Source organism: Cyphomyrmex costatus, unplaced genomic scaffold (assembly GCF_001594065.2).
Source record: "Cyphomyrmex costatus isolate MS0001 unplaced genomic scaffold, Ccosl1.0 scaffold21, whole genome shotgun sequence".
NCBI lineage: Eukaryota > Metazoa > Arthropoda > Insecta > Hymenoptera > Formicidae > Cyphomyrmex > Cyphomyrmex costatus.
In genome coordinates, this window is record NW_017276147.1 from 1,374,011 (window position 1) to 1,399,693 (window position 25,683).

Here is a 25,683-nt window from a genome sequence, read left to right on the forward strand (position 1 = left end):
GTTATACGCAAAAATCGGCGAGCATATTGTTAATATACACGATCCAAAACAGACAAGTAAATAAATCGACGACGAAATCACTTTAATAAGCAAACTAGCAACAAAACAAAAGTTAAAAAAGTAACTTAAAAAAAAAGAGACGAATTGTAATAAGTAGGATGAAGTGAAGTAAACTGAAGTAACTGTGGTTTGGGCTAATTATATACTCGTCGATTATTTTCCTTAGCTCGGATTAATGACAGTTTAACAGTGTCATGTCGTCCAGTGATACTTGTCGAGTGCTTGTTTAAAAATCTAATGTTTGCGTCTCAAAGTGTGTCTATCAGTTGTTCGAAGTAAGGTAAAATGGGATGATTGTGCAATCAACGTCGAGAATAATTAAAATTTTTTTATTTTTTACATTTTTTTTCACAAAAGGATCAGATTCATCGAAGATTTTTTTACTGTTTCCATATCATAAAATAGTTATGAGAATGACAATATGAAGATAACAAATAAAAGGATATTTAAATGTTAAAAAAGTTAATCGTACATTTTGAACAGTTCAGTAGACACACACCTATCACTTTATACCTTACCATAAACTATCAAATTCAAGTAATTTAATTTAATCTAGCTTTAATGTTACTATAAAAAAAGAAAATTCTAAATATTCGAGAAAGATACACAAATAGCCTGTTTCACCTTACACGAATTGTGAACAATCGAAGTCGATTGGAAGAGTGCATGAGAGAATGAAAGTGGAAGAGACGTAAAGAGATACAAAGAGAGAGATTTGAAAGAAACAGATGATATAACGTTATAAAATACTATTTAAACGAATGTGAGTGTGTGAATGTACGGTATGAAATATATTTAAGACCTGTGAGAAAGAAAGAGAAAGGCATTTTGAATTTTACGAAAAAATTGGAGGAGGTAAAGTGAAGCGAAGTAAAATCAAGTGCAACACAATGGTCGCAATAAGTTAAAGATGAGACGAATATCGAGAGCGATGCAAGATGTTTTGCATTCTGATCACTAGTTTGACATCATAAAATCTAAACGATAAAAATAAAATGAAAAGGAAAGAGAAGAAGAGATTCTATTAGACGAATGCTCAAACATTTTGTATCGCGATTAAAATCGATTGCGTGAGTTTTGCGCGATGATTCCGAAATGAGAGAAAGTCCGCGGTTGGTGATTTGAAGGTTGAATTAAGGAAGCATTTCTGTCAATTCGTCGATACTGTCGCGATATTCGATGATCGATAGTAATTAATGCTTAGGTATGGATGTGTGAGAAGGATTAGATTGAATCTTGCGCGATTTATTACAGTTAAAATACTGCTGATTGATTGATTGTCGTTGAACGAAGCGAGACGACTGTTGAAGAAGAAGAAAAGGAAAGGCAACCATCACTTATTATATATTATTGTACATATTTACCTGTAATTGCTATTCGTATCGCAGAGGTTTCTGTTCTCTCAAGATCATTTTCTCGATGATTCAGCGGAAAAAATGACAAAAAAATGTGAATAAAGTTAGATTTGTGTATTACTGATTCAATCCCTCTTATCATATATAGAATAAGGAAAAAAGATTGTAGTCGATAACAAGAAACTTCGTTGAGAGTGAAGAGTCTATTTGGTTTATCATATAAAAATTAGAATGTCACGGAAGTTTAAATTTTATAAAATTCTTTTAAAATGAACGCAGTAATTTAGAATATATTAAATTATTTGTTTATAAAATATTCCAGTTGGAAGTATTTGAGTGGTGTAATTCTTTTATAAAAGATGCTTTATTTCTTGTAGAATGTTTGTGATTAAGCTAAAGTAATTTTAAAAAGTTTATGGTTTGTATTGTATTATATTGTATTATTGAAAGCTTTTTTATTTCTATTTAATTCTTATTTAGTATAATATCTAATCATTAATCATATGATTATGATAATCTTAGTGTATATATCATATATATATATATATATATATATATATATATATATATATATATATATATAGACACATTTTTGTTAAAAGCAAACACATATTTTATATGTTTTTAGTATACAATCAATGAAAAAAGTTGTCCAGTGAAATCGGAGTTAAATAAAACAAAATGAAAAATAAACTCACAGGTGCAACATTTCGTTAAATATTGAAAAGATAATAATTATTGAAAAGATAATGATAAATAAATAAGAAGGTTTTATTTACGTTTTATTTTACAAAAAAAATATGAATGATTCAAACAAAACATCAACTGTTTCTGAAACAACATTTGATAAAAAAGAAAGTGAGGTTTAAAATATTCAGCCACCAAGATAGGAATGATTTCAAATATTAGGTAAGGTTAATATTAATTTCCTAATTTATTATTTATTCATAAGAATAGCTGACATTGAAAAGAAAAACGGATATTCTATTATAGAACAAATTTAATTAACCTTACAAAATGCTATGTTTAGAACCTAAATAACATTTACAAATCTATTAAAAATAACTTTTTAGAGAAAGCCTTTCGATCTTTTTATTTTGCTTTATCATATATATTATCATATATAGAAAGATTTGAAAGTTAAAAATTACAATTTTAGATCGCTCTTAATTCCTGAATATCAATTTTATGATCGTAGATTGTATACGAAAGCTAAGAAGTTTATCAATATTTTCTGAATGTTAAAATATTTAATTTTAATTTGAAACATAAATTAATTTACGTTAGCTAACAACATTAATGGGTGCATCCAGAAGCACGACCGTTCAGTGAGCTTTTTTATCTGATTAGCATATTCCAGACATTAGATCTAAAAATATAAACCAAACAGGTACTATAAAAGCTTACTTAAACGCTCAAGTGAACGGTCGTGCTTCTGGATGTACCCAATGTTTGGTTTATGCTTCAGTTATTAACCGTACAATCCTAAAATCCAACCAATAGAATACAAATTTTGGTTAGAACTGGCAGCTTTATTAGCGAATTTTAGGATCTTAGGATTAAGACGCGAAGCATAAACCTAGCCTAAATTTGGGATAAAAGTCATAATCATATATCCAGATACAAAGAAACACTTCAAGTAAGGTTAGAACGTATTGATGACGCGACAGATGCCAAATGGATCGTACCCCGTCTCGAGAACTAGAAAACAAATCAAATGTCGTCTGCATTCCGAAAAAAGTCAAAAGGAAGCGTCGCAACTTTTTTTCGTTCGTAAGTAAACGCATTCCGATATCCAATAGAAAAGTGGATTTTCTAGGAACTTTAGCGAGGAATATTTTTGTCTCTAGAAAGCAAGTCCTCCTATTGGCTATTATATGTTATACGCGGTATGAACGCATCATAAGCATCCTTGCTAGCCAGGTGGCGCGCCGATGCGATCGAGGGACGCTCCTATTGGTCGGCGATGTTTGAGATAACATGGCGACGATCGGCGCGCGATTCGTTCCTAAACGCGGTCAGTAGGTTACGCAACCTCGCGACGTGTGCGTCGTTGTTGCTCAGCGTCAGCCCTCCGGGTCGATTTGACGGTGACGGAGGTGCGGTCGGCCGTCGATGCGGCGACGAGTGGCGAGCGCGCAAAATGGCGCCCACGCGTGTAATTCTGATGTCGTGTGGCAGTTATAATCCACCGACGAATATGCACTTGCGGATGTTCGGTACGTACATATCGATTTGTCGTCATCCTCACCCGAGTGGTGTCATTTCTATAGAACGGTGAATACTGTCATGTCATGTTACGTTATTGCTCATGATATCACATCGTTGCCATGCAATGCTTGAAACTTGTTTATCATTTTTGCATGATAAGGACAGTATTCATTTTTATTAACTTCTCCTTGTATATTTTCTCTTAAAATTCTTCATTTGTTCGTGTGTTCAATACGTAATTACATTCGGATGTTTATTAAGTAATCTATAATTATAAATTACGTAATCATAAACATTCGAATATAATTCAATAAACCTTGTAGTCATAATGAAGAACTTTTGTTGAGGTAATAATTATAAATTATATGAATAATTTCATTTTTTAGAAATCGCTCGAGACCATTTGCATCGATTGGGAACACATGTTGTCGTTGGTGGAGTGATCTCTCCAGTGCATGATGCATATGCCAAGAAGGAACTGGCTAGTGCTACGCACAGATGCGCAATGCTCCGCTTAGCTTTGCAGAATAGTGACTGGATTCGGCTGAGCACATGGGAAACAAGGCAGAACTGTTGGACCAAAACTCGCATGTGCTTGCAGCATCATCAAAATCTACTCAACTCCATGCTTTCCAATTCCAATGACATCAAGCATCACATGCAGATAGAAGATATGGATTGGATTCCGGAGAATGTAAAGAACAGTTCAGATAATATGCCGATACAAATCAAACTGCTGTGTGGTGCAGATCTTCTAGAGAGCTTTGGCATTCCTGGACTTTGGCTCGAAGAAGATGTGAGTTGTAAAATATATTGCAAATGATCATTTTGAATAAGATTACTTGAAAACATTGCTTTTTCTTGTCATGAAATTTTGAATAATTCTTGCATTTTGAAGAAAATTGTAGCTTTGAGTACTTTTGTATTTTTTTAAACTAAAAGTAGTATAAAAATTATAAAAATAATGAAACTATAAAATGTAAATAAAACCAAAAGGAAGAATTTAGTATGTATGTATATAAATTCACATCAAAGTATTGAAGTATTCCAACATATTCAGAGAGAGGAGGAGGAGAGAGAGGAGCTCAAAAAGAACAATAAGGCCTTTTCATTACTTATCCTTTATTCATATTGCGTTCTTTGTTTATGATTGATCTTATTTCTGTCACAGATTGATACAATTGTTGGCGAACATGGTCTTGTAGTTATCACCAGAGAGGGTTCCAATCCCAACAAATTCATCTATGACTCAGACATCCTCTCCAAGCACATGGTATAATAAAAAATTGAGAATTCTATTGAATTTGCTTTTCTTGAATTATTTGTTTATAAAGCGTGCAACATGCGCTTATTAAATATTACTTAGCATATCGAAAAAAGTTACTGTTATATTTACATGTGAGATTTGTCCTGTAGTATTAGGCTATGTTTAAATTGTTTAGGAAACAGTGATTGAGTGAGCACTCAATAATGTTGTCTGTGATTAGAATAAAAAACCTATAAATCTCTCTCTATAATGGATCTAGTAGAATATAAAAATTCGAAAAATTTTATTTTATATATATTTTTTATTGTTTTATAAGAAATCACGTCGTGCCCGCTTTTACATGTTATTCGACCGGATTCTGTATATCGGTAACAGCGAGTGCTTGTTGTGTTTTCTGAGCTAGACTTTGTAAAGCAGGCATGCGAGCGAACATTTACATGTGACAGAATTTCACTTGTCAGAGATTGTTGTTATACATTTTAAATAGCTGTGGGAATTTAAACATTTAAGTAAAAGTACTACATTTAATTAAAGTTTATCTGCTAATTTAATTGTAATAGATATGTTTTTGAAATTGTTATGAAATTAATTGTCCTTATCGATGTAGCAAAACTTATAGAAGTAGCTTTAGATATTCAAATATTTCGATTTTTTCTAATTATTTCTAGAACAATATCTGTATCGTAACCGAATGGATCCCAAACGAAGTTAGCTCAACGAGGATCAGACGAGCTCTGAAGCGCGGCGAGAGCGTCAGGTACCTATTGCAAGATTCCGTCATCGATTATATCTACAAGCATGAGATCTACGATGCGAGAATGACAGACACAACAATGTGAGTTCTGAATATTTTGTTTAGACGCATTTTTTTATAATGATAGTCGAGCGTTTTTCTTTAGTCTGCTAGCTCATTAATCCTCTGTTGCTGAAATTTGTTGACAAAAGATGTAAATATGCTTAAATATGCAAAATACGAAAATATGTTTAATGCGCAAACTAAGAGAATAAAATAAAAGTGGTATTTGAAAGTTATATCGAGCAGGAGAGGATTAAAATTACGAAATTAAGATTTAAGATAGAGTTATATAGATTTAAGCTTGAAATTTGTAAATTACAAAAAATTGCGGCAATCGTTGCTAGATCAGGTAAACGAAAAATCGAAAAGTTAAGTAACGTACAATAAATCACATATATTCTTTATTTACTTTACTATTTCGCTATTGAGTATTACTTCTCTTTTTTCTTGCATCGTTTTCCGATTATCTCACATATAAAAAGCGAGCTTTTTCTATGTATTGTACACGGTCATGTGGCAAATATAATCGGAGTGCGACGCAAGAGGAGAACTGATAAACAATAGGGAAGCAGAAAATAAACATAGAGAGCAATCACAGTGAGAAAAGAGTTACCGCGTAAATTGAATTCGTAACATTGTTGCTTGATTGCCTGTGTAACATCTCGTCCATGATTATTCTCATATTGAATTATGATATGCAGAACAATTTTTTTTTACAAATTTTTATATACTGTAGATTATTAAACAAACTGAAGAGGAATCAAAGTTTGATACAAATATCAATATATTTTATTATTAGAAAAAAAAAATAATTTCGTTTTTATATCATAATCCAATATATATAGCTGCAGTGAAACTTTGAGAGGAATAAATTAAAAACAAATCATGATTATGATGTGTTTTGTGATATTTTAATGAATAATGATAAACTTGTAGGTTTCATATAACTATCAATTTTTATACATTTTATATTGAGAAGATAATATACTTTATTTTTATAATAACAGTATATTTACTATGATGTAAAGAGATATGTGATTTCATTATATATAATAATAATAGTCCAACAAAAAATATGACCTCATTTTTAATTTCGCAATAAAAATAAAAAATTAGTAAATATATATATAATATCATAAAAATTTTATTTCGGCCCTTAATTTTATATATTAATTATTTATTACTTATCTATATAGAAATGTTAATTTTTACCTTTTTATGTATAGTATTATATATATATATATGTATATATATATATATATATATAATTTGTGAATATTGTATGTACAAAAGATAAGATATATATATATACTTAAGAAAAGAATACATTGCGATTATTGCTACATATAATATTTCAATGGAATTTGTATGATATATGATAGTCCTTACTCTAGTCTTTCTACTTGTCTTCCGTCGAATACAATATTTACAAGGAAACATCAAAATATTTTTCTTCAATTTTTATGAATTCTGGACATTTATTAAAGCAATATTGGATGTTTTTTATTTAGTGACCCAAATCGACACAAACATCATTCTATCTTTCTTCATATTCAGAAAGTAACAAAGATAGAATATGTTGACTTCTGTTAACTTGTGCCCTCACAAAATGCACCTATGTTTTTATTTTTATTTAAATTATAAAACGTGTGTGTATATGTATATTCCAGTTTTCTATGTCCGAAGAATGTTTTGAGTCATTTCTTTATTCATGACAAAAAATTACGTTTTACTTATTGTACTGTTTCATTATTTAATCATTTTTAGTAATATTTTAAGATTATCTTCTGTTTATTATAAGTAATTTAAGAACGTATAAATATGCATTTGATATCGAAATTTTATTTGAATTAATGTATAATAAATGTTATAGATTATTGTATTTTTTATTGTTTTCCTTCTCTGTATTTTTTTTTGACTAATGTAAAAGGATACTTAATATGTGCAAAACATATATACAAAATTTATTCTTTATAGGTTTAAAATCAGAAATATGTTTAACTCTCAGCAGACACAAAAAGTTTTTAATTTATTACTATAAAAAATATTATTAATTAACAAAATATAATTAACAAATATAAAAAATAAAGTTTTTTAAATATATAAATTGTTTTGGTTAAAAAATCAATTTTTATAATATTGACAAATTATAAAAAAATTATTTATAAGAGTGTCTGCCAAGAGTTCATATATTACAATTAAATTAATTTAAGATCAATACAAACTTTAAATAATTTTATTCACTGACAAGGATAATGATAATGCAATTATTACGATTATAATTATTGAAAAAGTATTTAATATTTTGTTGATGACAATAAAGATAAGAATTAATAAAAATGTTTGATTAATTTTAGAGTAAGGTTTTAATGATTATAAATAATATCGTCAGTGAATCGAATTCCGAAAACATCTTTGCTACTATTTTTTTCTTTACTTTAGTCGCGTGGGATTACAACCCCATTTATTCTTATATATTCTATTTATTGTATAAAGGATGAATAAAAAAAATTTGCAAACGAGTGAAACTGGAATTGGAAACAAACTGAAGCTTATATATAACTATTAATTTTTATTATCAAATTCCTGCATATGAAATATTGGATTTTAAAAGTTTTAAAAAGCGCTATCAAACTTTTTAGTTGCATATATAAGGTGACGCACGAAATATTATACTAAGTATTTAGTTTCAATTTTAAGGCTTTGGCAATCGGCTCTGTATTAGTTCTAATCAATTCAGTTTTCATAATCAATTTATATCAGTTTTGTACCAATTTTGATAAAAATAAATGTGTCATATATAAACCAAATAGTATAACATTTTGTGCGCCATTTTGTTTATATTTTATTTCTGCGGACTAAAAAAATCATATATTTCCTATGCAATTACCTAATAATTTTTAATTGTAAATGTAAAACGTAACCCACGTGACTAAATTATGTTGTACTAGAATGTGACATAATGAACGAAAGTGATGTTCTATAAAAGAATCATATTTTTCACGCTGCTGCTGCCGATTGGACACTGAAGTAAGTTGGAATTGTCGTCACCGAATGCGAACAATTACCTGCACATAGATCCCCGATACCTAACTGCATTGCTAACGCCGTCACCCAGCGATGTAACCATGGGCTCGCCGAGCCCAGTCGAGATCGTTGCGTCTATTGATGTGCCGGATGCGGTGGTGCTTCGCAAAAACTTGCAGAACGCTGCGGGTGGTGGTGGTGGGCTCGACGAGATTCGCGAGCAATTCGTTAGCATGATCAGCAACAACGCCGACAATAGCAACATCAAGCATGTATCTAGAGTCGCGTATCCCGGTCAAGCGAAACAGATCATCGCCAGCGTAACCGGCGTCGCGCGAATTTTAGACGAGGTAGGTGCGCTTGACGAGCCGATGGCGAAGTCCCAACCTGGTCCTTCGTCAGAAGAGGGTCGTAGATCAGTGGTAGATAATATCGCGAATAAAATTATTATTGGACAGAGAGAGGTCTCGGATTTCAGATCGAAGATGGAAATTATTGATGTGGACTTAGGTTCAAACGATGATCACGAGATAATAGTAAAAATTTCTTCTAATTCTGGCGAATTGGTATCGAATGAAGATCGTAGGTTAACGATAGACAGTATTACTAGGGATAAGGAAGTGTTGAATTTGGGATCTAAGGCGGAAATTATTGATGTAGATTTAGGTTCGAGTGAGATAAACATGAAGGTTTCGCCCAACCAGCTAAGTTCTAATGAATTCGTGCCAAAAGAATGTTCTAGGTCCATAAGAGAAAGCGTAGAAAAGGGTCAAATTGAAATTGGGCAGAAAGAGAATTTGAGATCTAAAATGGAAGTCACTGACGTAGATTTAGATTCGAATGACGATCGCAAATTAATAATGAAGGTTCAATCTAGCGAGTCGAGTTCCGGTGAACTTCGATTAGGAGAATGTTGCTGGCCGAAAAAAGAAAGTGCTACGAATGATGAATTTGAAATTTGCGATAGAAAAATTATGTCTGGGAAAATGATAATCGATGCAGAGTTAGGTTTAGATGATAAGAACGCATTGAAAGAAACTCGTAGATCTACGGTAGAAGCAATCAGTGACGAAGTAAATTCAGATCGGTCTAGATTTAGCAGAATTGGATCAGAGAAGAGCTCCAAATCGATAATAAAAAGTGTCGTAGATGGAAAAGTTAGCAACAAAGAAATGATTAATGTAGAATTTACCGATGTTGTTAAGGTTCAACCTGTTCATTCCAGCCATGGCATACTTATGTTAAAGGACGACCGTAGGTTAATGATAGAAAAACTTACAAATGAACTTAAAAGTAAACTTGACGAGGAAAAGAATAAATTTAAAGAAAATTCACAGATAGATAAGGTAGGCAAAAATGATACTGAACTAACCGAACTTAATACGGAGAGAGATATGAAAAATAACGTCGAAATCGACGACGTGGGAATTGGTTCCGGAAAAGAGACAGCTGATTTTGAATCTAGAACTAAATATCTAGATGCCAAGGCAATAACTTCGTCACTAAACATTTCAATGACGTCACTGGACGGTCGCCACGAGTGTGCTCTCTCCGATTTCAGCGTAGACAAGGAAGATTATCGCCTTAGCCAATATGGTTCCGACGAGGATGAAGAAAAGGATAAGAAACCTATATATACTGCCAGATTGAATTTGACGAAATACGCTGACGGTCAAATAGAAGACATGATAGATAATGTAGATTTCGTAAATGATTACGATAGTAATAATTGCACAAAATCTTCCGATAAACCAGATCAATTGAAATATATCGTGGAAGAATCATTTTCAGTAGCAGAGGTAAACGATAAGGATAATAATTTTAAAAGCAGAGAACAGACAGAAGAAATATTTAGAATATCGCAAGAGACTGACAAGATGAGCACAATAGAAAAAGGATCAGAATTGGACATGCATTCCTCGGATAAACCGATGACATCTTGCGATTCAAGTCTCGAAATAGATGGTAAATATATAAAATCGATCGTAAATTCTCGTAAGAGTCCGAGAAAGATCAAGGATGGTCAAGTTCGTGACGTTGAGGTCAAGGAGCAACATGAACTTATTGACGATCCACAGGTATTTCAATCTGAAGCTTCAATCCAAAATTCTTCCATGAAGATGAAGAGCTCCGAAATCGCGGAAGAACAGACTTACGATGTAGATGTTGATATTGAGAAGAAAAGACAAATTGTCAAGGACCGAGAAATATTTCGTGCTGAAAAAATATTCCAAGATTCTTCCAAGATTCTTCCAAGATCATCTTCCATGAAGACGACGAGTTCTAAAAAAGTCGAAAAGCTTCAGACTGGTGAAAGTGGACGCGAAATGAAAGATTTTAATAAATCTATTAGTGATCTATCCAGGAAGGCATCCCAAAAGTCGTCAAAAATATCTACAAGTACAAAAAGTCCCAAAAAGAAAAGTCAAACTTTTTATAAAAGTGAAGATATGAAAAATTACGATCGATCTATCAACGATCGCGTTATCACTCAACTAGAGGAAGTCTTTCTGGATTCTTCAAAGAAGAATTCCAAAAACGATTCCGAGAGCGAATTGAAGAAGCAAAATCGACATGTTGATAATCGAGAGACGTCGCGGATTGAAGACCATTCCTCGAAAACGTCTTCCATAAAGAGCCCGAAAAAGACTCAAACTCAGAAGACTGTAAAAATGAACGATAACAAAGGACAACAAGCACAAGAAGCAATAAAAACGGCAAAAGATGCTGATAATAAAACAAAGTGTGATTTCAACGAGATTAAAGACGTGTATACGAGAAAAGTGCGACGTTACAACGTACCTCTTCAAGGCAGCTTGGACTCAATGATCGTGTCCGATGAAACATCTACACAGAAGCCGAAAAAGGACGACGCGTTCTCGAAGAAGTCGAAGAGCTATGAATCAATTAAGCGCATTCAAGAAGTATTTCTGGGCGTACCGCCAGCAAAGGCGAATAGTAGTGGCTCGCAACTTGATATTCCGGACGAGTTCTGCTCGATCTGCTGTTACATGAATGAAATCACCTTCCGAACGGAGGAGGAAGTAAGCAGCCCGAATCAGGAGACGTTTTATACGCTCAGATCAGCCTGTAGCTCGCTGGCTGATGATGACGATTCAATCGAATGTGACATCTGCGGTTCGCTCAATCTCCAGGAATCTGCTGACGATCTTGAGGGAAAAGTTCAGGAGATACCCTGCGAGCTTTGCAAAATCTGTGGTGAGGTGGATGGTAGTTTTGATCAGGATTCTACACTACCGGCTGATAGGTATACTTTCAAGATGATTGATCCGCACCAAGATGACGACGATAGCTTTGAGATTGAGAACTGTGGCTTTCAGAGTGGTACGGAATCAGCTGATGATCGAAGCAGGATCTCTGATAAAGAGAGAATTAAGGATCCTGGAAGATCGAAATCACAATCTTTGTTTATTCATGGCTCTTCGATGAACAGAGATCAGCCGCGGGAATTATACTTCATACCCAAAGATGAAATTGCGATTTTAACGAGCGGGACCAGAAAGGTCAACCGCAAAGGTTCCTTGTTCAGAAAAAAGGAAGATTCTAGCGGAAATACACGAGATAAGAGACGGTATTCTTCGGTAGACAGTCTCCAATTGGCAAAGATGTCTTCAAAGGGAAGCGATAAGGTGCTCAAAGTTGCGAAGAATACAACGTTGATTGGATCTGCTGATAATCTGCGGATATCGAGAGACTCGAGAAGATCAAAATCTTTGCAAAGACCGACCGACAATGTCTGTAAAGATAGGCTGAATAAGTCTACCGATAATTTAAATTCACAGATGGAGAATCTAGGAAAGGAAAATGAAGCTGAAGACTTAACTCAGAAACTAAACATTCGAGATAAGGAGGAGGTGAAGATGATTCTCACACAACATGGAATCAAGATTATCAGCGAGAAGGAAACTGCCTTATAATCAGAATGGGCAATCGGATACATCGTGTAGCTGAGACATTAGAAATTATATATGAAAAGAAAATACGATATATATAAATCAAGAGATGCATTGAATAATGTGCAACAACAATCTTTATAGAAAGAAGAAATTTTTTTTAATATTATATAAATTAAATAAGTAAGTATAATCGAAAAGAGAACGTGCGAAATTTTTCTGTAGTGGCTAGAATCGAAAAGTATATATATAATATATATATCGCGTGCGCATGCGATATAGAAATTTAGAGATATATTAAATGATAGATTTAATTGTTATACAAAAGCTTCATCGGTTTTTGAACATAAGTATTTCCGCGTATGTACAACTACTTTGATAAAAGCCGATAAATCTTTTAAGGAGATAATATATGTAATGAGATAATAAATGTATATAATTATATTTAAACATTATATAAGATATCAATTAATAGAATTTATAAAATGATCAAGATATTTCTTTTTATGAATTCTACTAACTAGTTAAATTTATACGTATAATTATAAAATATCTTGTATAATTGATTAAATATAATGTAATGTACGCATTTGTGTAACACATTACGCAAAATTGCGAAACAAATATTGATATTGATTAATTGCTTGACATATTGTTAATTAATTGACAATTAAGAAATATTTAACGACTAGTTAATATACAATATGTATTTATTATATTATAATAATTTAATTTAACAAAAAGATAAATGTCACCTTAATTATTATGAAAAGTATAGGCGAAGCAAATTTTGCTATTTATATTGGCATCTCGGCTTAAACATTTACGCCGTTACAGTATTATATAATTATTGTGATAGTTGTGTTATTAATATAAGGTACGACTTTAAATCGATAGCTCGGTATCGATAGGCAGGACCAACAGAAGAAATTGTTATTCTCGATGTGAATAATCGAGAAATTGTTGGATGATTTACGCAAGAATTATATGAGAGACAACAAGACAATCTTAGTAATATTACAGTCAATATTACACAGAACAATTGTAGCTGTAAGTGACAAAGCGATACATCGATTTAAGGAGATAGTGCTTCACTCTGAATTTTATAGAGCGCCCGAAAAATGAGAAAAAATTATTATTTTTTTGATATATTGCTTCTCTCAGGTAAACTCTTTTAGATGTTCTTCCATATGTTACCCCGGATAATCTTCCAGGTGTTCTTCCAGGTGTAAAATTTAATCATTAATCCAAGGTATATTTAATGAGAGTGATACTATTAATTATAATTTAACGATTTAATGATTTAATTATTACTAATAATGCTGAAAGTTAAAAAGATATTTCAAGCCATAGCGTTGACATTTTTCAAGAAACCAATTTCAAAATATTTGCTATATCGCTTTTCTTTGGGACATTTTACATGCGAAAAGTAGTAAGATGCCCAAAAAAAGATTTTGAAAAAATTTGTATTATGCCGTAATTATTAATAAGCTCGTATGCATTTTTTAACTTTTTACCCGTATGTCTGTATGTCTATTTATTTGTGCATGCAAATGCTAAGTATTATTATCGAACTATAACAAAGAAGTATTTCGTGTGCGTTCGGGAGCATATATATGTAATATACTTTTTTTAAACTTTAATTGCATACAGGGTGTCAGTATTATAATGCTATTACTCCCCTCTTTCGTGGCTTGATGTTTTTAGACTATGTTTTGTAACTGTTTTTAGAATGTAGTTGAAACTACATCAACGCTAAGTATTTAGAATACCAATATTCATCTAATTTGTATTTAATGACTTTGTGCGAAATCTATTGGAGAAATCTGTTTCCCTTTATTGCATGTGATGTTGCGCATTTTTACTGCTTGAGAAATGCGTTTAATGAGTTTAGCGATAAATAATTCCCATTTTAATTAGCATACCAAGAATGCCTTTAAATGTTAATGTGGAATCACCGATAAGGAATACCTTTAATCCTTTCGGACCTTAATTTCGATTCCCGCGACATGAACACTTGAAGGGAGAGATTCAAGTAAAGGCTAAAATGAAACCGTTTAAAATGAGTCTCTTTGATTCTTTGGACCTAATGAATCTCTTTTGTGCTCAATGTCATTTTGATTATTGCATCAGGAATATCTAGGGATTCAGTCAAAGTTAAAGCGAAGCCGCATCAATGATAAGTTCTTTTAGTCTTTTAAGATCTCTTTTTTCATTTTTATTATCTTAAGAAATATCGAGATTATCACAGAACTGTCGATGATGAGTCCTAATAAATCGTTCGATTGTGTTAAAATTGAATGTTAGCTATGATTAGCTACTATTATCTAAACTTTTCTATCATTTTTTCTTTGTATAGCTTACGATTTTATGACTTCTCCCTGTCCATTATATTTCTGCGTTATATTTTATCCCTCTGCTCGCGATTTAAAAATGCATGTGATATAACTTCAATCCTGTTCGTTTTTCCTACCATTTACATCTGAGTTTTAGATGATCGTCTATGCATACTTGTTATAACAATCAGATGTACATCCGTCTTTTTGGGTTGTATACATATAATATCAGAAGACGCGGTAGTGTCTCCGGCCATGTTCAATATATGATATTTCGAAGGTTTTCATCGAACACTCTCAGTATTACGAAATATTTTTATATTCTGTCATTTTTCAAATTATTTGTGATTATTGAAACTAGAATTGAGAAACATTTTTTTATATAATATTAATTTACAATTTTTTAATCGAATATCTCGTTGCATTCATATTACAAAATATGAAACTTTATCTTGAATTATTCGTCTAATCTCTTGAAATAAATTTTTCTATCGATTTTCTATCGATTATAAATATTAATAAATAAAAAATTTAACACCCAAGACGACGTGACGGTAGTCGGTATGCATTTTTTTAGTTCTGATGGAGCATGTGACGTGTGTTTTCCAGGATACAACAAAACCTGCATGCCTACTATAAGACAGATAGTTGACTGTCTCATTGCTACTCATCCAATCCGAGCCTGTGGTCCCCGGCTTCTTCTTTCTGCTATAAACTCTAATCCAGCTACTAATGATTTTAATCAGGACACTAGCATGGTCGCTAGCAACAACAATAGCAACAACAACAACGAGAGCGTTGAAAGTTACCAAAGTACGCGGAATCCGTATCACGATTATTCTTACATCTAATTCCGCTATTAAATTAACTATTTTTATAGGACTAACTATTTTTATGTGTGAATAGCAGCTTCCCCAAGTAAAACAAAGATTGAATGCTTATTGAAGTATTGCTTTACATTAACAAGGGGAATCCTAGAAGTGTTCATTCAGTTTAAAAAATTTTTTTAGTGACACTCGAGGCCAAAAAATGTACTTATCGCGGTGTGTACCAATCTGCAGCTTTGTTCTCAAGTTATAAATTTTTGAATATCTCTCTCTGACAAATTCAAATTACATTTATTTTTCAAAAATATAGAAATAGAGCGTTTCGAGATTCCGTTTTTAAATGCACGTGCTATTAATTGTTTCTTGTGCGTAATTAATTTTTTAATCATTTAAAAACGCTTTAATATTTTTTTATAGGAAATAGGATGATATATCGATATTCGAATTGTTCGAAAGAAATAACAAATATAACAAAACATATATTTTAAAGAAAAAGAATAGTTACCGAATCTCGAATGCGAATCTGATTTACTGGAGCGATCGTTTAATTTTCCGATTTTCAAAAATTTATTAAAAACAAAGCTATATGCTGATAAACACGGTGACACGTATATTTTTTTATAAAAAATCAAAAAAATTGGCATTGAAAAACGATGAACACTTTTGGGGTTTCTCCTGTAAATATATATTATTACTCTATTATATAGAATATAGATATTGGCTATCTATTTTTTATAGATCTCTGAATGTAAGTTATTAGAAAATAATAAAGAATAGTGTTATGTGGTATGTCATAAATCACTATTAAACTAATCATCTATTTTTTCTGGATTTTCAAGTCTAAAGTGAGCTTTTCAAAATAAATATGGTCAAAATTTCAAAGAGATTTAAAGATAAAAGGAGGAAAGAAATTAAGAGATAGAAACTATGAAAGAAATTACAAAGTTTAAAAATAAAAAAAAGAGTTATTAATAATTCGTTATTAACAATAACTAATTGAATATTAATTGTCATGTCTTGCCGTAACTATGTATCATAATTAAAAATGTGGCAACTATAATACTTGTAAAATTAATAATAACAGAATTGTGTATTATAACTGTGTAGCTCAATTATGATAACAAATTTGTGATGTAAGTATTTGATCATAATTATTATATTTATATCGTTGCGATGATAATCGTCAAAATTATGCATCACGATTATGTTATCAAATATAATTATATAATGTAATGATATAATTATAGTAAATAATATATATGAGTATAAACAGATATATATACACATATATATATATATATATATAGTGAAGTGTATGGCATATGTTTGTATATAGAGAATACTGTGTATATTTATATACATGTAAGATTAATATGTTGTCAATGGAAATGTATTTAACTAACTGTATTATACTTTATTCAGTTCCCTCTTTTTTCCATTTATCTTAATTTCCTTCCTCGATTCTTTTATTTTTATTTTGATTTGTTATACTACACTTCTTTAATTTTTAACTAAAATAAGTAACTTAATTGAATAATTATAACATATACATATATACAATATACATATATTAAAATAGGTTATTTTAAATATAATTAAATATATATATTTAGTATAATACACCACATATGAGATTAATTTTTGCCTAAAATATTCATTGATATTCTCTGAAAACATTTAATACTGCGCGCGCGCTATCACACAGAAATAAAATTATATTAGTTTCATATTATTATATTATGTAAAAAAATAAAAGATAATTATTAATTTAAAATATAGGAAGCAAATTTAATTTATAATTACGATTAATTAAATAGATAAATATTAAATTTGTTCCTTTGCAACAATTTCTCACGAATAATCATTAAATAATTATACCTTTTTTTGTATATTCTACATAAATCAATAAATTAAATTAGACGAACATTCTGTATATTTAAGTTTAACTGAACGTTGTAGTTTCTATGCGAGACTGCTTCTGTTTCCTTTCTAAGAAACCGTCTTAGGAGTTTTCTAAATATTGTCACGAGGACTTCGATCTTACACCAAGTATAGTCACCATAAAAGAACACAATATCCATCCTGTACTTAGTAAGAAGCCAATATAAACTTGCGATTCAGATATGGAGTAACCCTTATAGATGATTCCTCTTAAAGATATAGAGGGTAACGTAGTTGGCAATGTATAGCTAAACCAGCGAAGTCCTTCTGGCATTCCTTCTACTGGCCATATACATCCTATAATTTTGTTAATTAGTATATTGATAAAAATTTGATTAACGTAAGATAATTTTTCGCTAAATATTGATGTTAATTTGAATTAAATTAATATTGCTAAATTTTTATATATTATTATTAACAATATAATATATATGTATATCACTATGTAATAAAAATATTTAACAATGTCAATTCTTATTGGACCGTTAAATTTCAAACCGAATGGGACAATGCCACAGATCTAAGCTGAATCACGGGTGCTTCTAAATAAGTGTGAATTTATATACTACGTATGTAATTCTTCGATTAATTAAATTGACTAACAATTTAACGATTATTGATGCTGTTTACGCATCTTATAACGATCTTAATAAGATTTAACATTATTAAGATCGATATAAGATGCGTAAACAGCACCAATAATTGTTAAATTGTTAATCAATTTAACTCATGATATTATTGCGATAGTTTATTAGTGTTGCGTTTCAAGTCGGAAAAAATTTCGGCGCGCAATCGAAGAATTACATACGTAGTATATAAATTCACACGCAATTATTTAAAGCACCCGTGATCTAGCTTAGACCGTTGTGACATTGTCTGATTCGGCTTAAAAATATTTAAATTTAACAATTAATTTAATAACGATATTATTTAACAATACTACATTGAAATAAAAAATAATTCGCAAAAAACAAAACATCAGGACTCACCGGACGTTACTATTAGCGGGAAAAAGCTTCCGGCCGAACAGTAATTCGCCATAGTGTGATTTTTACACATAACAGAAATAATGAAACCTACGAAAGTATTAACACTGATCAGTTTAATTTCTATCAATTTATAAATTGTTACTATGAGCTTCTTTTGACATTTACATTTTGTGGAGTGCTTACCATGCATTAATCCGCAAAAACCGACGAGAAATGTGAGGACTATTACAGTAAATATTGATCCTTTACATTCTAGACCCCAAATAGGAAAAAATATAAGCACTATCATAGCAGTATGAATGGCTATGCTGATGCTCTGAATAAGAACATGAGATAGTAGAATATCTTCTGCCTTAACCCCTATCAATATTTATATTACACATTTGAATTACTGCGATAAGAAATAGTTAAAAAACTGATTTCGAAGACTAAATTAGTAAATTACCTTGGACTACGCTTCGATTCCAGACACCTTCTGACCGATCTGTAATTATTAAGGCAGTAGAGACTGTAGTGGCTAAAAAGAAGATGACTCTGCAAAGATATAAACAGTTTAGTAATAGCAATGATATATCATTCATTGTGTTGGATTAATTTTTGCTTACGTTAACATGTATGTTGGTGTCACATAATCCGCATAATTGAGATCGGTTGTACCAAAAATAGGATCTTCAAACTGGAAACAATTGGAATTTTATTCCTTTATTTCACAGAATTGAGAGAGAAAGATGAATGGAAAAAGAGAAAAAAGATTTAATTATAACAAAATATATAATTATATTTACTCGAATGGGCGGATCAGCCAATTTTGGTGAATATTTGCAGTCCTTCATAATATCCTCATAAATCTCTAAAAAACGCTCAAACAGTTTTATCTGCAGGAAAAGTCCAATTTGTCTATCTGTAACAAAAGTCATTGTTATAGTTAGATTTAAGTATTTGTAATTTTACTAAAATAAATTAATTAATTTTGCGCGCCGTTTATGCTAATGTACTCAAAATTTTCAATTGTTTGAATCTTAATTTTTTGGATTTTTATGTAATTTCTTAAATGATATTTTTCATTCGAAATAATTTTTGTATATTTATGTAAATTAACCAAATTTTTAAATTAAATTTATTAAAGAGAATGTTTGGTATAATACATAAATAACTTACCACCCATATCAAGGAAAACCTGAATCTCACTGGCAAGTAAATCGGAATCTTCTGTGAAAGTACCTTCTTCAATTCGTTTCTGCAGAGTTTCTGAGAAGTTTTGATTAAAATACATTAAACCGCTAAGTTTACCATTTTGTATAGCTTGACTCGCTTCGGAAACTGTGTCATAATACTCCTAAAAGCAAAGTATTGATAAAAATTTTCAAGAAATACGTTAAAGTTTTTATTATTGTTCATCCTGTCAATTTATATCAAACCGTATTAAGAGTTTTATATTCATTCAATTTATTGAATTACTATAATCAGCGGGAAATATATTAAGCAAACGCAAAATTGTTTTAATTATATACATATACATTATTAATCTTTAAATTATTGCACCTGTGTCGCGATGGAGTCGTCGAAATTGTGTAGAAATCTACAGCTGAGATTGCCAAAGTGACAGGTGATTTCGTCATTCCAAACATTACCTAAATTGCTGCCATAACCGCAGGTACCCGCTTCATCATTAACAACTCCAATCTTCAAATCTTTCGGATCATCGCCAATTGCCATAATAAAGACTAAGATTTGAATTATTGGAAATAGTACTGCGAAAATTAATCCTCTAAAATAATGTTATTTATTATTACAATAATGAAATGTGGAACTATTTGACAAAAAAATTTGAATTTTTTGCGTACAACGGTTCAATGCTATATAAATGAAAAATAATTGTAAAATTTATAAATAAAACAGTAAAAATTTGTTTTATAGATAAAGAAATATATAATAATTTGTTAATTATCAATAATTAATTCTTATAGAAGAATTAATTATTTATAAATTTATTATTGGTAATTTTACTTACGAATAATAACGAAGGTATTGTAGGCCATTCTTCGCCAATAGAGCTTTGAATATTTTCAATCGTGAAATTTGACGTTTTGAAACCTCTTTGTATTCTGAGATTGCCTTAAAATTATTCAATTTATTTGTATCATACAATAATACAGATTTACATGGCTTTTTACAACAATGAGGGGGGGGGGGGATAGCAAATTATTTCTATATACATACTCTTGTTTGTTCATATTCAGTTTGACACAAGACGTTGCTGCTGGCATCTTCCATTTTGAATCTCTCAGCTTCATTATTTAAAGTATTATTCTGTGCCTCACACAGTTTCAGGAAAGCCTCCTCCAAAAACGAGCATTGAAATCGTTCCAGTAATTTCTGCGGCGCCGATTCCGCCAACAACTTACCACATCTCATCAAACCGATCTGCGTAGAAGAATGAATTTGTATCAATAAGTATATAAAACAAGATTTATTTTTAACAAAAAAAATCATTGAAGAATGAATTTGTTAGTATCAATGATTATATAAAACAATTATTTTAAATTAAAAGAAAATTGTTGGAGCTTATAAAATATTTTGCAGCAACTTTTTGACAAAAACTCACTTTGTGAGCATCTTTAGTTTCTTCGATGTAGTGCGTCGTGATCAGCACAGTGATACCTTCCTGTTGCGTGATCTGGATCAAATAATTCCAAATGCTACGAAGAAAAATTATATTTAAACATTTCCCTATATTAGTTTATGTTTAGGTTTATAAAAAGAAAGTAAAATCTACTTGCTTCTCCCTCAAAATTGGATCTAAGCCCACAGTGGGTTCGTCCAAAATTAAGAGTTCGGGCTTGTGAATCAATGCGACGGCAAAGGAAACCCTTCTTTGCTGACCTCCACTCATGTTCTTCACTAGGCGATCTGCTGGAGGTAGTTGGAGCAAATCCGAGAAAAACCTCTGTCTTGTCTCTTAGAAATAATACAGAGTAGCTGTAATTTCGAAATTATTTACGGTGTGAAATATTTTGCGTACGGATATTTCAAAACAGAAACTGAAATTGTTTGAAGATATTTAGTTAAAGGTAATTGGAACATTTCGGAGTATATGCGGTTTTTCGTGTGCAACGAGAATGTCTATACTCGCTTTCTCTATCTATTGGACGTATTACCGATCTCTTCATCATCGAGTCCGTTGATTCTGCCGAAATAATAGAAAGCATCGTTCACAGAGAATTCTCCGACCAAGGAGATCTCCTGCGGCATGTAACCCACTCGAGGCCCAGGGATGCCAGAACCTTTGCTGCCCGGATTTCCCCCCAAGACCCATATCTCTCCACTGTCAAGGTACCGAACCCCGACGACGCAGGACAGCAGAGTGGTTTTGCCGCATCCACTTGCTCCCAACAATCCATATCTGTTCAAAGGAAAGATTTTGTTTACATACTTCATCTTATTTTATACGATACACGTTCAAACAAAAAGAGGGGGTACATAAAAAAAAGTGAATATTTCTTTAATCTCATAATAAACGGCTTCAATAATCATTTTCCAGTATGGATTCTCTTTTAAAATCCCAACTTATCAGCCACTCTATCTACTCACGTTCGCACTTCATCGAAGAACAATGGCGGTTATTGTTTCCCTTGTGATACTGTAATTAGTATGAACGGTTTGCAAGACGGACTTGTTAATAAAGTATTGGTCACAATCTCATAGCTTTGATCATTAAATTCGCGCGAACATAACGATCATTCGTTGGCAAAAGCAATTAGCCTAGTACTAACAACACACAGTGGTGCCTAAACAGTGGTGATCTGAATTTGAATTTTTTAAAATATGTTTGCAGAGCGTTTAGATGTAACATCAATATCAATTCGATGTAACTAAGTAATATCAAAATATAAAATTTTAAGAGAAATTAGGAAATATTTAACTATATCTATCAAATCTTCATTATCTATGTAATTTTTTTGTAATATACCGTAAATATTTGTATACTTATATTCTCGAATTGGCAGTTAAGAGCAACAAATTAATTATTCCATTTTCTGAAATAATTAAAACGATGTAAAGACGCTCTTAGGCACCACTGTACGATTTTCGCGAGATCGTGATATGGCGAGCGAAAGATGATATTGCCGTGCGGTGCACCTGATAAAATCATCAAGCAAACCCACGACTCACTTCAGTCTCGTCGTGTCATGATGATTATTAGTATCATCGCGATCCTGCTACTCACAAGAGGAATTTTTTCCTCTTTGCCAGTCCAAGGATCGATATCGATGATACATGACAATACTATGTTGATCGATATGCGCGCGAGCAAATTGAGCGATGATTTTGGTGAGTTGATTGAAAAACTACAAGAAATAGAAAAACCGCAGATCCGTATCATAATTAAATTGGACAAGAAATTTATCGAAATTAATGGCAAAACTGATTTTGATGAAGATTATTTTAGTGAGTTGACTTGTTTTTAATAGTTAAATATACTTATTACATATTCTTTTAATAACAAATTCTACCATCAATTTAGAATAATTGCTTCTTGTTAAAAATATTAATATATTAATTATTTTTAAATTATAAACAGTCAAAGAGAACAAGCTTTTCTTGAATTAAATTTCGAAAAATCGAATAAATAAAAAAGTTATATTCTCTCTTCTCTCTCTCTCTCTCTCTCTTTCTCTCTCTCTCTCTCTCTCTCTCTCTTCCTCTCCTCCCCTCTCTCTAGTTAATTTGTAAGTCTTTATTCTAAGTCTTTATTTTTATCTTAAGCAACTTTTTATTTAAATGTAGTATTACAAAAATTATATAATGCACAGAGTGTATGGTATTATAAAAAAATTATGTAATGCACATAAATTAATTTTAAATAAAAACCTCGGTGTTTTTGTTATGAAAAAATAACTTTTGATATTCAATGAATTTGTTATAAAAAGAATATTTTAAAATATTCATATATTTAACTTAAATTTTTTAAAGAATTTTTTCTAACTCTATTAACGAACTAAATTTTTTTTCAGAGGTAAAATTCAACAAAATGACTTTGAAGCTTTCATAATCGACGAATATTCTTATAAATACAAGAAAACTTTATCAAATAAAACATTTTGAGAAACTGCGTATAACAATGATTTCATAACAAAGAGCATATGTTTCATTAACAAATTAGTTGATTTACGCAAATTTATTTTAGATGTTACTTTGTATAGAGTAAAGATTAAATTATTAAGTTACATTGTTAAAAAAGACATGAAATTTCATGTAAATGTAACGGAAGCAAATTTCAAGCAGGTACATTGCAATCATTAAATCTAAGTTATTTGTAATTTTATGCTCCAACATTGATTTTAATGTACCTGCTTGAAATTTGCTTCTGTGAAATTATGAAATTTAATGTAGATATTTTTAACAGTGTACATAAATTTAATCTTTTCAAATATCAAATTGCATAAATTGAATCTCTCCGAATAATTAAACGTGACATTTTTTTGTGTAGGTCGGAAATAACGTAGAAAGTATGTTACGGCGCGTGGCATTGCTGATGCAAGAATATGGCAATAGCTATAAAAGATTCACTCATCAGAATTTAGATGCCTATGAAATTTTGCGGCATGTTATTGTACCACGAGATGAGGATTCTATAAACCTTGATGAAAGTGATTTTGCATTGTCTTGGATGATCTCTAATCTCGAATTTGCAATGGAAATGGAGAGATTAATTTCCTCAAAAAATGAGTTGTCTTTTGAATACGCTAAATCAGTTTTATTGTGGTTGATGAAATTGTTTGATTTAAAATGGCAGCAATTATACGATAATCTCGATTATATCTCAAAATGGCGACTTTTGTATTTAAAAAGACAAACCGAATTTTTTTTAGAAAATTTAGTTATAGATAATCAACAACATGAGAAATCGAAAGATGATAAATATATTTCAGAAGACAGAAACAATGGTATTTCTAACACTGACGTTGAAGAAACAAACTTAACTGAATTTAATAAAGGAAATCTTGTTGAATCTAAAACTAAAATAAGTACAAATACATTTTCAAAGAATATACCGAGTGACACATCTAAAATAGAGACACAGATTATGAATCATCAGGAATTAATAGAACGTATCGAAGATGATACTAAGAATCTCACTATTATTCCAATTAATCAGGAATTTACATTAAACATCCCTACTGATGTTAAGAACATTTCCATCACTAATGATACATTTTCTTCTAAAATAAAAACATTTCAAGATCTCATCAAAAACGAAACTTTCTCAAAATCAGAAGAATTCACAGATATTCATCATGATGAACATATGAAAGATCATGGAAAACAATTTACTCAACTGAAAAATATTTCTTCAATTTTGCCAAATGAGAACATTACTGTGCAAGAGATTGATCAACGAAAACATGTTGAAACTGATGTTACATTGCAGGGACCATTGAAAAATATAACAGACATCCGAAAAACTCCTTTTCGAAGAACACTTTCAAGAACACTTCTTACTCCGTCGAATAAAAAGGAAAATCAGAAAAACAAACACGTGTTGATGAAACACATCTCTGACAAACATCATTATTTTAATAAGAGGAAGAAGATAAAATCAGACAATGGCTCAGCGATGGACAAGATTCTAGAGGCAGTGGATGAAGTTTTGCCAACGGATAAATCTATAGAAATGTCACCAAAAGAATCAAACACATTTTCTAAGACATTCTGATTTCAGTCAAGATTTATAATTGAATGCGAAATGTAAATTTTGAGATATATATTTTTTAGAACTTTAGACAATATGTTGACAAAATGTACGACTAAGATCATTAATAGTTATAGGCTATTGAATCTTAATTCGTCATTCAAGTTTTTTTCAGCTTATTGATGCATTTAAAGTATCTTTTTTGGGTCGGAAATTATGAATATGGTCATTTTATCATCAGTTATGAATATATATATATATATATA

At 30.9% G+C, this 25,683-nt stretch overlaps 3 protein-coding genes across 3 annotated transcripts in view; 2 read left to right on the forward strand and 1 right to left on the reverse strand.

The window, feature by feature from the left end:
- Nucleotides 1–3,472: 3,472 nt before the first annotated feature.
- Nucleotides 3,473–12,654, forward strand: Nmnat (nicotinamide mononucleotide adenylyltransferase). The gene is made up of 5 exons (XM_018539257.1): nt 3,473–3,634; nt 4,013–4,422; nt 4,798–4,899; nt 5,562–5,728; nt 8,721–12,654. Exons 1-5 carry the CDS (start codon nt 3,559–3,561, stop codon nt 12,652–12,654), a joined length of 4,689 nt encoding a protein of 1,562 aa, XP_018394759.1. The 5' UTR covers nt 3,473–3,558.
- A 2,798-nt stretch (nt 12,655–15,452) lies between these two features.
- On the forward strand, nt 15,453–16,021 carry LOC108773471 (uncharacterized). Its single transcript, XM_018539289.1, has one exon. It carries the CDS (start codon nt 15,530–15,532, stop codon nt 15,815–15,817), a length of 288 nt encoding a protein of 95 aa, XP_018394791.1. The 5' UTR covers nt 15,453–15,529; the 3' UTR covers nt 15,818–16,021.
- A 1,736-nt stretch (nt 16,022–17,757) lies between these two features.
- LOC108773467 (ABC transporter G family member 20) overlaps nt 17,758–25,683 on the reverse strand; it is an 8,817-nt gene continuing 891 nt past the window's right edge. Inside the window, exons 2-14 of the mRNA XM_018539284.1 lie at nt 21,882–22,126; nt 21,504–21,681; nt 21,329–21,422; nt 20,944–21,147; nt 20,735–20,838; nt 20,266–20,491; nt 19,882–20,059; nt 19,509–19,624; nt 19,329–19,399; nt 19,169–19,257; nt 18,907–19,083; nt 18,724–18,810; nt 17,758–18,031 (exon numbers count right to left, since the gene is read on the reverse strand). Coding sequence (XP_018394786.1) covers nt 17,817–18,031; nt 18,724–18,810; nt 18,907–19,083; nt 19,169–19,257; nt 19,329–19,399; nt 19,509–19,624; nt 19,882–20,059; nt 20,266–20,491; nt 20,735–20,838; nt 20,944–21,147; nt 21,329–21,422; nt 21,504–21,681; nt 21,882–22,126 — 1,984 coding nt within the window. The 3' untranslated portion in view covers nt 17,758–17,816. The remainder of the gene's footprint in view (nt 18,032–18,723; nt 18,811–18,906; nt 19,084–19,168; nt 19,258–19,328; nt 19,400–19,508; nt 19,625–19,881; nt 20,060–20,265; nt 20,492–20,734; nt 20,839–20,943; nt 21,148–21,328; nt 21,423–21,503; nt 21,682–21,881; nt 22,127–25,683) is intronic.